General features: G+C 37.3%; 1 protein-coding gene across 1 annotated transcript; it reads right to left on the bottom strand.

The window, feature by feature from the left end:
- Window positions 1–10,635: 10,635 nt before the first annotated feature.
- On the bottom strand, window positions 10,636–11,499 carry LOC141685759 (uncharacterized). Its single transcript, XM_074490844.1, has one exon. The coding sequence runs from the start codon at window positions 11,497–11,499 to the stop codon at window positions 10,636–10,638; it is 864 nt and encodes a 287-aa protein (XP_074346945.1).
- Window positions 11,500–12,484: the final 985 nt, after the last annotated feature.

Genomic DNA, 12,484 nt, shown 5'->3' with positions numbered 1-12,484 from the left:
CTAACGGATTTACTTATGAATTTTTATAGTTAATTTGTTTCAATATCTTGGTGTGTGGTGATTGATTGATATCCTAGTATTGGTTGTGCTTATTCGTCTTATATGCATAGCTAACATATAAGATAACGTGTTAATCTCTATTGAAGCGATTATGAATATGGAGATTTAGAACTTGCCATACTATCATAGGTTCATGTATTTGTTATGCATGATTCGTAGGTAATTTTAACTATCTTACTTGCCATATGTAATCACGATAGATAACTTGTTCATTAAACCGTTATGTTGTCAAATTCTATAGACATATAGGGACTCAATATAATTGGTGTCTATTCAGCTTCTATCTCTTTTGTGGATGTCTGGTAGTATGTTATTCATGAAACGAATGTTGGCGTTTAGCAGTTTCGTGTTATCTGATTTGTGTCATCACCATTACATGCTAAGGTTAAGAATGAAAAGGCTATTAAATGAAGTATTTAATGAAGTTAGGATCCCATGTTTTTCATATATATATATATTAATTCAACCATTCTTGTTCTCTTAGTTATAATTGTTAGTTTAATTCTTAGTTATAACAAATCTCAACTTGTTATTTGTCTTAGCATTGGATAATAACCATATCATTGTTGCATAAGTGCATAAATCACAAAGTTAACCTAAACCAGTCCCTGTGGGAATGAACTAGAAATAATTCTATATTACTTGCGAATGCGTATACTTGCGTGAAATATTAGCGCGTGTTTAGTGACTAACAATTACAGGAAGCTGAACAAGACCACGAGGAAAGATCACTTCCCTCTTCCTTTTATTGATCAGATGCTTGACATGTTGGCTGGGCATGAGTACTACTGTCTTCTGGATGGCTATTAGGGCTATATTCAGATTTGCATCGCTCCAGAAGATTAGGAAAAAACTACCTTCACTTGTCCGTTTGGTATTTTTGCTTTCAGAAGAGTTTCTTTTGGGTTATGTGGTGCACCTGCCATATTTCGGAGATGCATGATGGCCATTTTATCTGACATGATTGGTCAGAATATGGAGGTGTTCATGGATGATTTTTCTGTGTTTGAGGATTCTTTCGACGAGTGCTTGCAAAATCTTGGCGCAGTTCTTAAAAGGTGTGTTGAGACCAATCTATAGCCAACTGGGAGAAATGTCACTTTATGGTGCAATATGGCATCATTCTTGGGTACAAGGTCTCTAGTAAAGGTCTTGAAGTGGACAAAGCCAAGGTGGGGGTCATTGAAAACCTTCCTCCACCAATTTCTGTTAATGGAATCCGTAGTTTTCTTGGTCATGCAGGTTTCTATCGGCGGTTGATCAAGGATTTCTTAAAAATCTCTAAACCATTGTGCAATCTATTAGAGAAAGATGTCCCTTTCAAGTTTGATGATGAGTGTCGAGCTGCTTTTGAGAGCTTAAAGAAGAGTTTAATCACGGCACCTATCATAACTGCACCTGATTGGAATGAGCCTTTTGAAATGATGTGCGATGCAAGTGACTATGCAGTTGGAGCGGTTCTTGGGCAAAGGAAGAACAATTTATTTCATGTGGTTTGTTATGCTAGTAAGACCCTCAATGGTGCTCAACTGAACTACACTACTACTGTGAAAGAACTCTTAGCCATTGTCTTCAGTTTTATGAAGTTTCGATCTTATTTTCTTGGGACGAAGGTGATAGTTTTCACTGATCACGTTACGATTCGCTATCTCGTATCGAAGAAGGACTCGAAGACTAGATTGATTAGATGGGTTCTTTTACTTCAGGAGTTTGAGTTGGAGATCAAGGAAAGAAAAGGTACTGAGAATCAAGTTGTTGATCATCTCTCTCGTTTAGAAGATCCAAGTACAGCTTCACAAGATAAGACAATGATAAATGAGTCTTTTCTCGATGAGCAGTTATTTGGGGTGCAAGAAGAAGAACCGTGGTTCGCACACATTGTGAACTATCTTGTGACAACATTATGCCCCCAGACTTAACTTTGGCTCAATGGAAGAAGTTTCTTCATGAAGTGAAGTTGTACATATGGGATGAGCCGTTTTTGTTTCATCAAGGAGCTGACCAAATCGTCAGGAGATGTATTCGGTATAGTGAGACGAAGGGTATCTTACGAGACTGCCATTCAACTGTTTATGGAGGCCACTATGGTGGAAAAAAAACAACAGCTCATATCCTTCAAGCATGATTCTTCTGGTAATATGTCAAAGAAGGATGAGATGCCTCTTAATGTGCTTCTCGAGGTTGAGGTCTTCGATGTTTGGAGAATTGACTTTATGGGGCCATTTGTCTCATCTTGCAATAATTAGTATATCTTGTTGGCGGTAGATTATGTGTCAAAATGGGTGAAAGTTAAAGCTTTACCGACAAATGATGAGAAGGTAGTGCTCAATTTTCTTCACAAGCAGATATTCACGAGGTTTGGGACTCCAAGAGTCATAATCAGTGATGAGGGATCACATTTCTGCAATTGCAAGTTCACTGCTATAATGAAAAGATATAATGTGAATCATCGCATTGCTACATCCTACCATCCTCAAACTAATGGTCAAGATGAGGTTTCTAACAGAGAGATTAAGCGTATTCTAGAGAAAGTTGTATGTCTATCAAGAAAGGATTGGTCTTTGAAGCTGGATGAAGCTGTTTGGGCATATCGAACAGCATTCAAGACTCCACTAGGCATGTCACCATTTTAATTGGTTTATAGTAAGGGATGTCATTTGCCTGTGGAGCTAGAGCACAAGGTATGTTGGGCTTTGAAGAAACTGAACCTTGATATGGATGCTGCTGGTAAGAAAATGATGCTTCAATTGAATGAACTTGACGAGTTTCGACTTCAAGCATATGAGAACAACAAAATGTATAAGTAGAAAGTTAAGAGGTGGCACGATAGGGGTCTAGTGCTCAAATCATTTGTGCCGGGAAACAAGTTCTTTTGTTCAACTCCCGTCTCCATCTTTTTCCTGAGAAGTTGAAGTCCAGATGGTCAGGGCCGTTTGTTGTCAAAACTGTGTTTCCATATGGAGCAGTGGAAATTTTTAAGAATGATCCAGGCTAAGCATTCAAGGTGAATGGACAGCGTTCCAAGCATTACTATGGAGATAGGGCAAATCGTGAGGTGGTTAGTGCTTTTATTATCAACTTGATCTCAGAATTCTACGTCAAGCTAGAGACGTAAACCAAGCGCTTCTTGGGAGATAACCCATGTTTGTTGTACTTTAGTAGAAGATAGAAGGAAGAAAAAACCAGAAGAAAACATAAAAAAAATCAGAAAATAGGGACTTTTTGCAGAAGCACGGCGCGCCTGCGCTAGGAAGCGGGGCGGCCACGCTAAAACAGCAGAAACACGGCGCGGCTGCGCTGAGGCCCTAGACCGAAAAAAATAGAAAATCAGAAAATTAAAACAACAAGTAGAGTTCAACATAAGTTTATTCCCATCTTTATACCCGAAATTCCAGCCCTCAAAATATCCCTTTATTCCCACTAAACCCATATTCATATCCCACTTCTATTCTAATCTTAATTCCAATTCCCTATATATACATACACCTATATACATCCATCTCCACCTTACTCTTATTTTCTCAAACCCTAAATCTCTACACACCTATCTTATCTCACTTTATCAATTCCAATGGCACCAAAGAGAGCGCGTACTCAAGTAAGTAGCAGCACTAACCCCGCCCCTACCGATTCTTCGAGTGTTGGGGCTACGAGGCCATAATTTGGTACTCTGGAGGCTAAACCGGAGTATGCAAGGTTGCTGACAAAGCAGATAGCGAAAGAGTGGGGTTTTCTACCTTCGGGTAAGGATGGTTAGCTTTTTGAGATGATATTGGAGATGGGTTGGGTTTCATTTTATGAAGCACCTGCAGTTGTGCCTATAAGTATTGTTCGTGAGTTCTATATGAACACAAAAGCTGATAAGAATGGGTATTTGGTGGTACGTGGATTGACGGTGGACTACAGCCCGGAGGCTATTCACAGGGTATGTGTTACAGTTGGAGTTCATTAGCCCACACACGAGCAGCTTCAGTTACCGAGCGCCCCCATTGATAGTTCAACAATCTTGAGAATGCAGGAGTGTAATGGTGGGAAGGATGACGAGAAAGGACTGGGGTACACCTATGATCATTTGTCGGGTGGACAGCCAGCCGATCAGACGTATGCTGGTGGTTAGACTCAGGTACACAGAGCAGCGTGGAGACATCAGATGGTTGAGGCTAGTTCTTCGCAGCAGTAGCAGTAGCATGAGGCAGAGGATAGTGTTGGTTTGGGCTCGATGCAATATAGGCATTTAGCGAGGCAGATAGATGCGATGTATGACATTCATAGCAGGTTTACACAAGATCTTACTCAGGTATTGGGTACAGCTTTTAGAGCCATAGGGTTAGACATTCAGTGGCCAATTTTTGGAGAGGATTCTGTGTACCTGCCTCCTGACACTCCACCCACGGATGGTGATGATGATTCTTCTTCCGAGTAGGTACGCCTTGATTCCTTGCTATTACCTTCATTGAGGACAGTGAAATTTTTAAGTTTGGGGGTGGTAGTTAAGGAGTAATTATGTGTGAGTTCATATAGATGCATATTCATGATAGTTTAGTTCATATAGTTGCATATTTTTCATATAGTTATTTATTTTTGTTTTTTTTGTTTTTGCGTATTTGTTTTCATGTTCGTATGTTGCATATAATTGCATTTGTATTATATCATGATCCCTTAGGTGGATTTTCCGATTAAGTTGTAATGTTGATTTGAATGTAGTGATGTCGTATAGAGGAATGTTAAGTCCTAGTGAATTGATTTGCATGCTAGAAATAAGAAAATTTTCACTAAGGCTTATAGGGTGCTTGAGTGCTAGATCATGATCATGACTTGTTTGTTTGTCGAGGTTTAATCACTTGTTTATGTCTAGAATTTATGCTATTCTCTTAGTGACGAAATAACATGAATTTTTAATTTTGGAGAAAAACTTAGATTTCAATTCTAGTTGTGGCTAGGCGTTAAATGGCTAGTAGCCGGCTCATATTTTTATGAGTAGTCTAGGGTTGAATGAGATAGAGCGAAACACACTCGTTCAAAAATTGTTGAAAAAAGAAAAAAAAGCATAAAAAAAGAAAAAAAGAAAAAGAAGAGGGAAAAAAATGTGTGTTATGCATAATTGATCACGAGTGGGCTCTTTAATACTCGAGTTATTAAGTTCTAGGGGACTTTGTGCCTAGTGACCTAAGGCTTTTATAGTTTGGGATCCGCTAACTTAACGCTCACTACATCAGTATTATTACATAAGTGTTTTGTGGACCTCGCTCATTGCACGGTCAAATAAGCATGTTTGTATTTTTTATATATTATCAATAAAAGCATAAATCCTTGTATAACTCTGATAGAACTGAAGTGTTGTCAGTCATTTTGAGTTTACCGTTTATTCTGTTTATAACCTTGTGATTGTCTTGATGAGAGGTGAGTTATGATTATTGATCTAGTTTCGAGAGTATATCTGTTAAGCAAATGCATACACGCACATTTTTGGCTTGTGAGTTGATTTGTGGGATTTGATTGAACTTTGTGCAAGTAATTACATTATTTGAGATGTTGCTCGTTGACTGGTTTAGTTATTCTAAGGGGATCGTTGCATTCATGCATTTTTATTTCTTGTTTTTGAGTCTGTTATGCTTGAGGACAAGCATCGATTCAAGTTTGGGGGTGTGATAAGTGGCATTTATATTCACTTAGAACGCTTCGTAAAGGCTCTAATTGGTGTTTGTACTCAAGTTTTTTATATTTTTGATGCATTTTTGCAGTGTTTTACATTTTAGGGCATGTTTGGAAAAAGAATAGATTTTACATTAATTTTATGCTAAAAGGGTGTTAGGATGGAGCCTCGATTGTTTGCGCAAAAGAAGCCAGCAAGTGAAGTCAAGAAAAAGAAAAATTCCAAAATTCCAAAAACTCAGGGTAGCCGCGCTACACTTTGGAGCGGCATCGCTCGTTTAGCAGAAAGCTAGGGCGACCGCGCGGGATCTCAGGGCGACTACACTAGGTCGATTTTTCAGAATCCTGAGTCTAATAGAAGATTGATTTTATGGACTTCTGCACTAGTTGAGCTGGTATTTAAGGACTCTTAAAAGATGTTTTTCATAAAAATGAGAGAAAGGAGAGAGCAGCAAGAAGACCTAATAGCACAATACAACGAAGGAGAAAAAAGATCTAGTTTTTACTTGTGATTCTTTGCTTAAGTTGTAATCTTGGATGCTTGTTTTCTTTGTTGTTTGAACCTAATGCTCTTCTTAACGTTCTTTTGATATATTTATTCAGTTATTCAGATTAGTTTATCTTAGTTTATTTACCATGCTTTTATTGGAACCCATGGTGACGATGAGTTCGGTTATGAACTAATCGTTATCGTGGGGTTCTAACAGATTTACTTATGGATTTTTATAGTTAATTTGTTTCAATATCTTGGTGTGTGGTAATTGATTGATATCCTATTATTGGTTGTGCTTATTCGTCTTATATGCGTAGCTAACATATAAGATAACGTGTTAATCTCTATTGAAGCGATAATGAATATAGAGGTTTAGAACTTGCCATGCTAGCATAGGTTCAAATACTTGTTATGCATGATTTGTAGGTAATTTTAACCATCTTATTTGCCCTATGTAATCATGATAGATAACTTGTTCATTAAACCTTTATGTTGTCAAATTCTATAGACATATAGGGACTCAACATAATTGGTGTCTATTCAGCTTCTATCTCTTTTGTGGATGTCTGTGTAGGATTTTATACATCACAGAAGCATGGTATAACATTTTCTTGATATAAAATCCATATTAATCGCATACAAATCATGGATAAAACATATGGGATCGATTTCTAACCTTTAAAAGCGATCCAAGAATGATGAACGGAGATCCCTAGCAGCTGCTTCTCAAGTGCGAAGCACTCCATTGGTATCGACCAGGAGATCGAAGTAATGACGGAGGAAGGGGTTGAGAGAATTAGGGTTGCCTCCTTTTCTTTTCTTCTTTAGAATTAGGGTTTGTTTTTTTTGGGTTGAGGCAAATAGGGTTTATAATAGTATATTTATAGGCAAAAATTTCAGCTGAAAATTTTTCCATAAAATATTATTATTATTAACCCTTTAATTGATTATTCTCATTAACCAATTAACTAATAATTAAAACACCTTTTAATCATTAACCCTTTTTCAAAACACTTTAGAAAATAATTCTCTCACTTGATTTAATTTCCAAAAGTTAAATTCTTAATTAATAATATTAAGAACTTTTTCTTAATTAATTTATAATTAATTAAATCTGATTTAATCAATTATTAAATTTGCTAATTAATTATTTATTTCATAAATAAATAATTACTAGCCATTATTAATTAATTCCTCCACCATTAAATTATTCTCTTTTATGGTGTGACCCTGTAGGTTCAATATTAAGCCGATAGTAGAAATAAATAATAATAGAACTATTTTATCATTATTTATATAAATTCTCTAATTCATTAAATATGATTAATTAATAAATTAATCATATTTATTATACATCGTGAGGGATACTTCTCAGCATATCGCGACTATCCGGATAATACGAATTCACTGCTTAGAATACCAAAAACCCATTCAGTGAATAGTTACCGTATAATCAATTCCTTCTACCCTGCAATGTCATGATCAAATACAAGGCATGGAACTCGTGTCAAGTCTATCTTATTTAATCATATGCTTTCCCATTCACTATGCTTAGTTCTAATTAATGTGAATTAGAAACTCCCTTCTAATTTCATTCACTCTGGCCAGAGATTCCTGAACTAGCATAAGTGGATCGGCATTGAACATTCTCTTCCTTCACTGGAAGGGGTAGATCCTTTATTGATCATACACTATTTTTGTGTACAAATTCCTACACCTAGTAGAGCCCTTATTATTGTCCCTGGAGACTAAGAACTAAACCAAAGTATAGTTCAGTACATTAAGGCTTTCCACAACTTTGCTGTCATCAATCACAAACACTCTGTATGCCTTAGACTCCAATGAATAGCCTAGGAAAACACCTTCTTCAGCTTTGGCATCAAATTTACCAAGATGCTCATCATCCTTTAGCACATAGAATTTTCCTCCAAACACAAGAAAGTAACTCATGGATGGTTTCTTGTTGGCCATTAACTCATATGGTGTCTTTTCAAACATCTTGTTGATCAGGGTTCAATTCTGAGTATAACACGCAGTGCTAACAGCTTCAGCCCAGAAATATGTAGGAAGATTGGCTTCATTCAGCATTGTCCTTGCAGCCTCAACCAACGTACGATTCTTTCTTTCTACCACTCAATTCTGTTGAGGAGTCCTTGATGCTGAATATTGTCTCGAGATGCCTTTCTCCATACAGAAATCATTCAACTTTGCATTTCTGAATTCTGTGCCATTATCTGATCTTATGCATCTTACAGGCACGCCACCTTCTAACTCAATCTTGTTGATGTGATCAATGATCATTTCAGTTGCTTCATCCTTTGAATGTAAGAATAACACCCACGTATATCTGGAATAGTCATCAACAATCACTAAGCAATTTTTCTTTCTCGACATAGACATTACATTGACTAGTCCGAACAAATCCATATGCAGAAGTTGTAAGAGCTCAGCAATGTCAGAAACTGTCTTCTTCTTATGTGATGCTCTCTTTGACTTTCCCTTCTCACGTTTTTCACAAAGTCCTTCAGGACAAAATTCCATCTCGGGCATACCTCTCACCAATTCCCTCTTAACCAAAGAATTCATGGTCTTGAAGTTTAAGTGGGAGAGCTTCTTATGCCATAACCAACTGTCGTCTGGAGAAGCTTTACTATAGAAGCACAGAACTTGACCATCTCCAGCAGAATTCCAGTCAGCTATAAACAAATCACCCTTTCTCACTCCATTTAGAGTAAGCTTCTCATTCTTCTGATTAGAGATCAAACACCTCTCCTTCTTGAACAAAACTTCATAGCCTTTATCACAGAATTGGCTTATGCTGATGAGATTATGCATTAGACCTTCAACCAGAGAAATATCTTCAATGATGACATTTCCAATTTCCAAACAGCCATATCCCGTTGTATAACCTTTTCTGTCATCTCCAAATGTAACTTCCGGGCCGACTTTCTAAACCACCTTTGATAGCAGGGCTCTATCTCCAGTCATATGCCTCGAACATCCACTGTCCAGAATCCAAATGACCTTCTTCTGCTTAATGCCCTGAAAACAAAGGAGATTAAGTTTTCTTTGGTACCCAAACTAAGTTGGGTCCAGGGGACTTAGAAGCATTTGAATATTTAACATTCTGCTTCAAAGAATTGACAGGCTTAGTATGCTGTGCATTGTCTTTGGTTGTCCCTTTGTCACTTACAGAAGCACCAGCAGACTTGCTTCTGGGCTTGGTGACAGGTACCTCTTTCATATCCTTAGGAGGGCTGACAGTCTTAGACTTACCAGTGTGTGTGTGTGTACATGCTTATCATGATTATGCGATGAATTGTGCGAGTTTGTGGAATCAAGATAAGTGTTCATGAAATTAACAACACATGTCATGCAAACAGAATTATTGCACTTAGGAGATTTAGGCATGCTAGACATTTTATGCATATTAACATTCTTAACATTATCTACCTTAGCCTTCCTACAAGTATGAGTAAGATGACTAGCAGATCCACAATTGTTGCATAACTTTCTAGGGCCATTGCCTTATATCCTGCCATTTCTATTCCTGCTTCTTTTAGTTTTAGAACTAAAACCTAGTCCAGCCTTAGATGTTTCACTATCTGAGTCAGCTGACTTACTAGGTTCCTTTGCCTTTTTATCTTTTCATTCATTTAAGTCCTCAACAAGCAAATCATGTTCAATGAATAGTCTATCCTCATCAAAGGGATCAGAAGATGCTTTCTTGTACAAAGGTTCCTTAGAATTTTTCAGAAGGTGTGGTGTATCCGATGTATTATTTACTTTTTCAACTTTTTCATTCTCCACCACACGTTTCTTACTTGACTTTCTAAGCTCATCATAATCTAGGCCAATTCCAAGTTTACCACTTACAACTTGGCTAGATATGAGTTCCTTCGCATGATTAGCAGAATTGGCATAAACTTGTAACTTAGCTTCTAATTCCTTTATCTTCTCATCTCTCTGAGCAATGGTCTCAACATGATTATTAGCCTTAAGTTCTAGATAGTGATGTTTTTGCCTAATGTCTTCAACATTAACTTTCTCAAGAACTAACTTATCAAGTTCTTCCTGTATTTTCTTTACCTTTTCTTTCAAGTCTCTTACAGAACCATTAGCATTTTTCAAGGAGACTATATAGTGATAATAGCTCAGATTTATGGAATTATATCTATCAATGCATGCTTTCTCAGTGTATTCAACTTTTATACTATCAAATAAAGATGCAACATGTATAGTGATAGACTTTCTAAAAGCAAGGCAGTGTTCATTCTCACATAGGTTTTTAGTATGAAATGGAGGTGAGTAGGAGCAAAGGATTACCTGTCTTGAAGAGTGTGGAGTGTCAGCCATGAGTGTCAGATTTCCAAATTGCTATTCCTCATCATTAGTATCATCCCAGCTTCTACCCTCAGCTAAGTAAGACTTCACTGGATACTTCTTCGAACCTCCAAAATCTTTCCTTTGATAAGCCTTTCCTGTTGACTCCTTCTACATTCAGTGGCAAAGTGTCCCATTTCTCCACAGTTGAAACACTTGACATTCTTTCTATCCACCATCCCTGTCTTGTAGCCTGAGTCTGAGTATGATGGAGATTTCTGACCCCTGTTGCTGCTACCAGATCCCCTGAAGGCTTGTTTCCTCCTGAATCTCAGGTTTCCAAACATAGCTGCCATGTTGGCCATGGTGGGATCCTTCATATCTTGCAACTCTTCCATTGTATAATAATCCCTTGGGTCTCCAGAGAGATTTCCATCATCAACTTCAGCATCACAAAGCATTTGATCATTTGTCTTTGGCTTTTCAGCAGTTATGTCCAAGTCCTTGTGTTTATTGGCTACAAGAGCAGTTGTCTTCAGTAACTCAGCATTCTTCACGTCCACTACACCACTTCCATATATAATCTTTTTATGTTCCAATTCCATTTCATGAGTCTTCATCTTCCCATATAACTTGTCCAGAGACATAGTCTTGAAGTCCAAGTGATCACGAACTGAATCTCCTTTACTTATGAGATGTGTGGGCAATGTCAACATAAACTTCCTGTTTATCTCTTTCTGTTCATATCTCTTCCCATAGATGCTCAGTTCATTTATCAACTTGTTCAATCTTTTAAAGACTGAAGTTATGTTTTCGCCTGGGAGAGATTTGAATGCCTCGTACTGGGTAGTCAGAATATCAAGTCTGTTTTCTCTGATGTCTTTCGTTCCTTCCATTAACAACTCTATGGTTTGCCACATATGCTTAGCATTTTCACACACAATAATTTGATGGCTCATGTCATCATCCATGGATTCCATCAATAAGTGCTACACCTTGGCATCCAGACTATCCAATTCAATATCCTTCTCAGTGTAGTCATCTGGATTCTTAGGAATTCTCTTCTCATCATCATTTGGATCCTCTATCTCAAATACAAATGGCTCTTTCTCGATGACCTTAATGTATCTGTGATCTGTAGCTCAGAGATAAAGAAGCATCCTCTTCTTCCATAGATTGTAATTTGCCTTATCGAATTTCGGAACCTTAAGACCGCCAATCTTTTGAGAACTCATTTTTACAGATCTATAAAATTTTCGCAATACGATGTCTGAAACTGTAACTATCCAATCAGTCACACAACACAACCAATCAACGGAAACCCAATCTACACAACCAGAAGCTATCGCAGTCTCCGTTCAACCAGAATCCAACACAAAACTTGTTAACCTAAAGGATTTGATCCGCATATCGATCAACAAGCTCTGATACCAATTGTTAGGTCCACTAGGTTAATACAGAGGGGGGGGTGAATGTATTATCGTTCGTTTTTCAAATAAATTTGCAGCGGATAAAGATACTATAAAAAACAAACACAAACACAAGAGCTTCGAGGGATTGATCTTATATTATTAAGAAAAATCTCCGAGTGGGTTGCTTACAAACTTTGTTACAAACGTAATCAAAGCAACAATAACTCTATACACTACAAAAGATAACTTATCAAATGTGTGTATCGCTATCACTCTAAAAAGCAATATAACCTATCAGATACAAGCTATCAATACAAGGATTTAATGCTTTTGAGTGTTCCTATGTAAGTCTAGAATTCTGTATAAAATTCAGCAGCACTTCACTTCGCAAATTGATGATTTGATAGAACGAATCTCCAAAGAGCGATAGCAATGCTACTATTTCTGACTGTGATTAATTATACAATTCACTGTTGAACTGATAGATATAGGTAGGTGAATAGACTGAGAGACGTGGCAAGCTCTCGTCCAAGTATTAAATCAA

The sequence above is a fragment of the Apium graveolens genome, chromosome 9 (assembly GCF_009905375.1).
Source record: "Apium graveolens cultivar Ventura chromosome 9, ASM990537v1, whole genome shotgun sequence".
Lineage (NCBI taxonomy): Eukaryota > Viridiplantae > Streptophyta > Magnoliopsida > Apiales > Apiaceae > Apium > Apium graveolens.
Note: the sequence above shows the minus strand (reverse complement) of the source record. Positions and strands in the feature narration are given on the sequence as shown.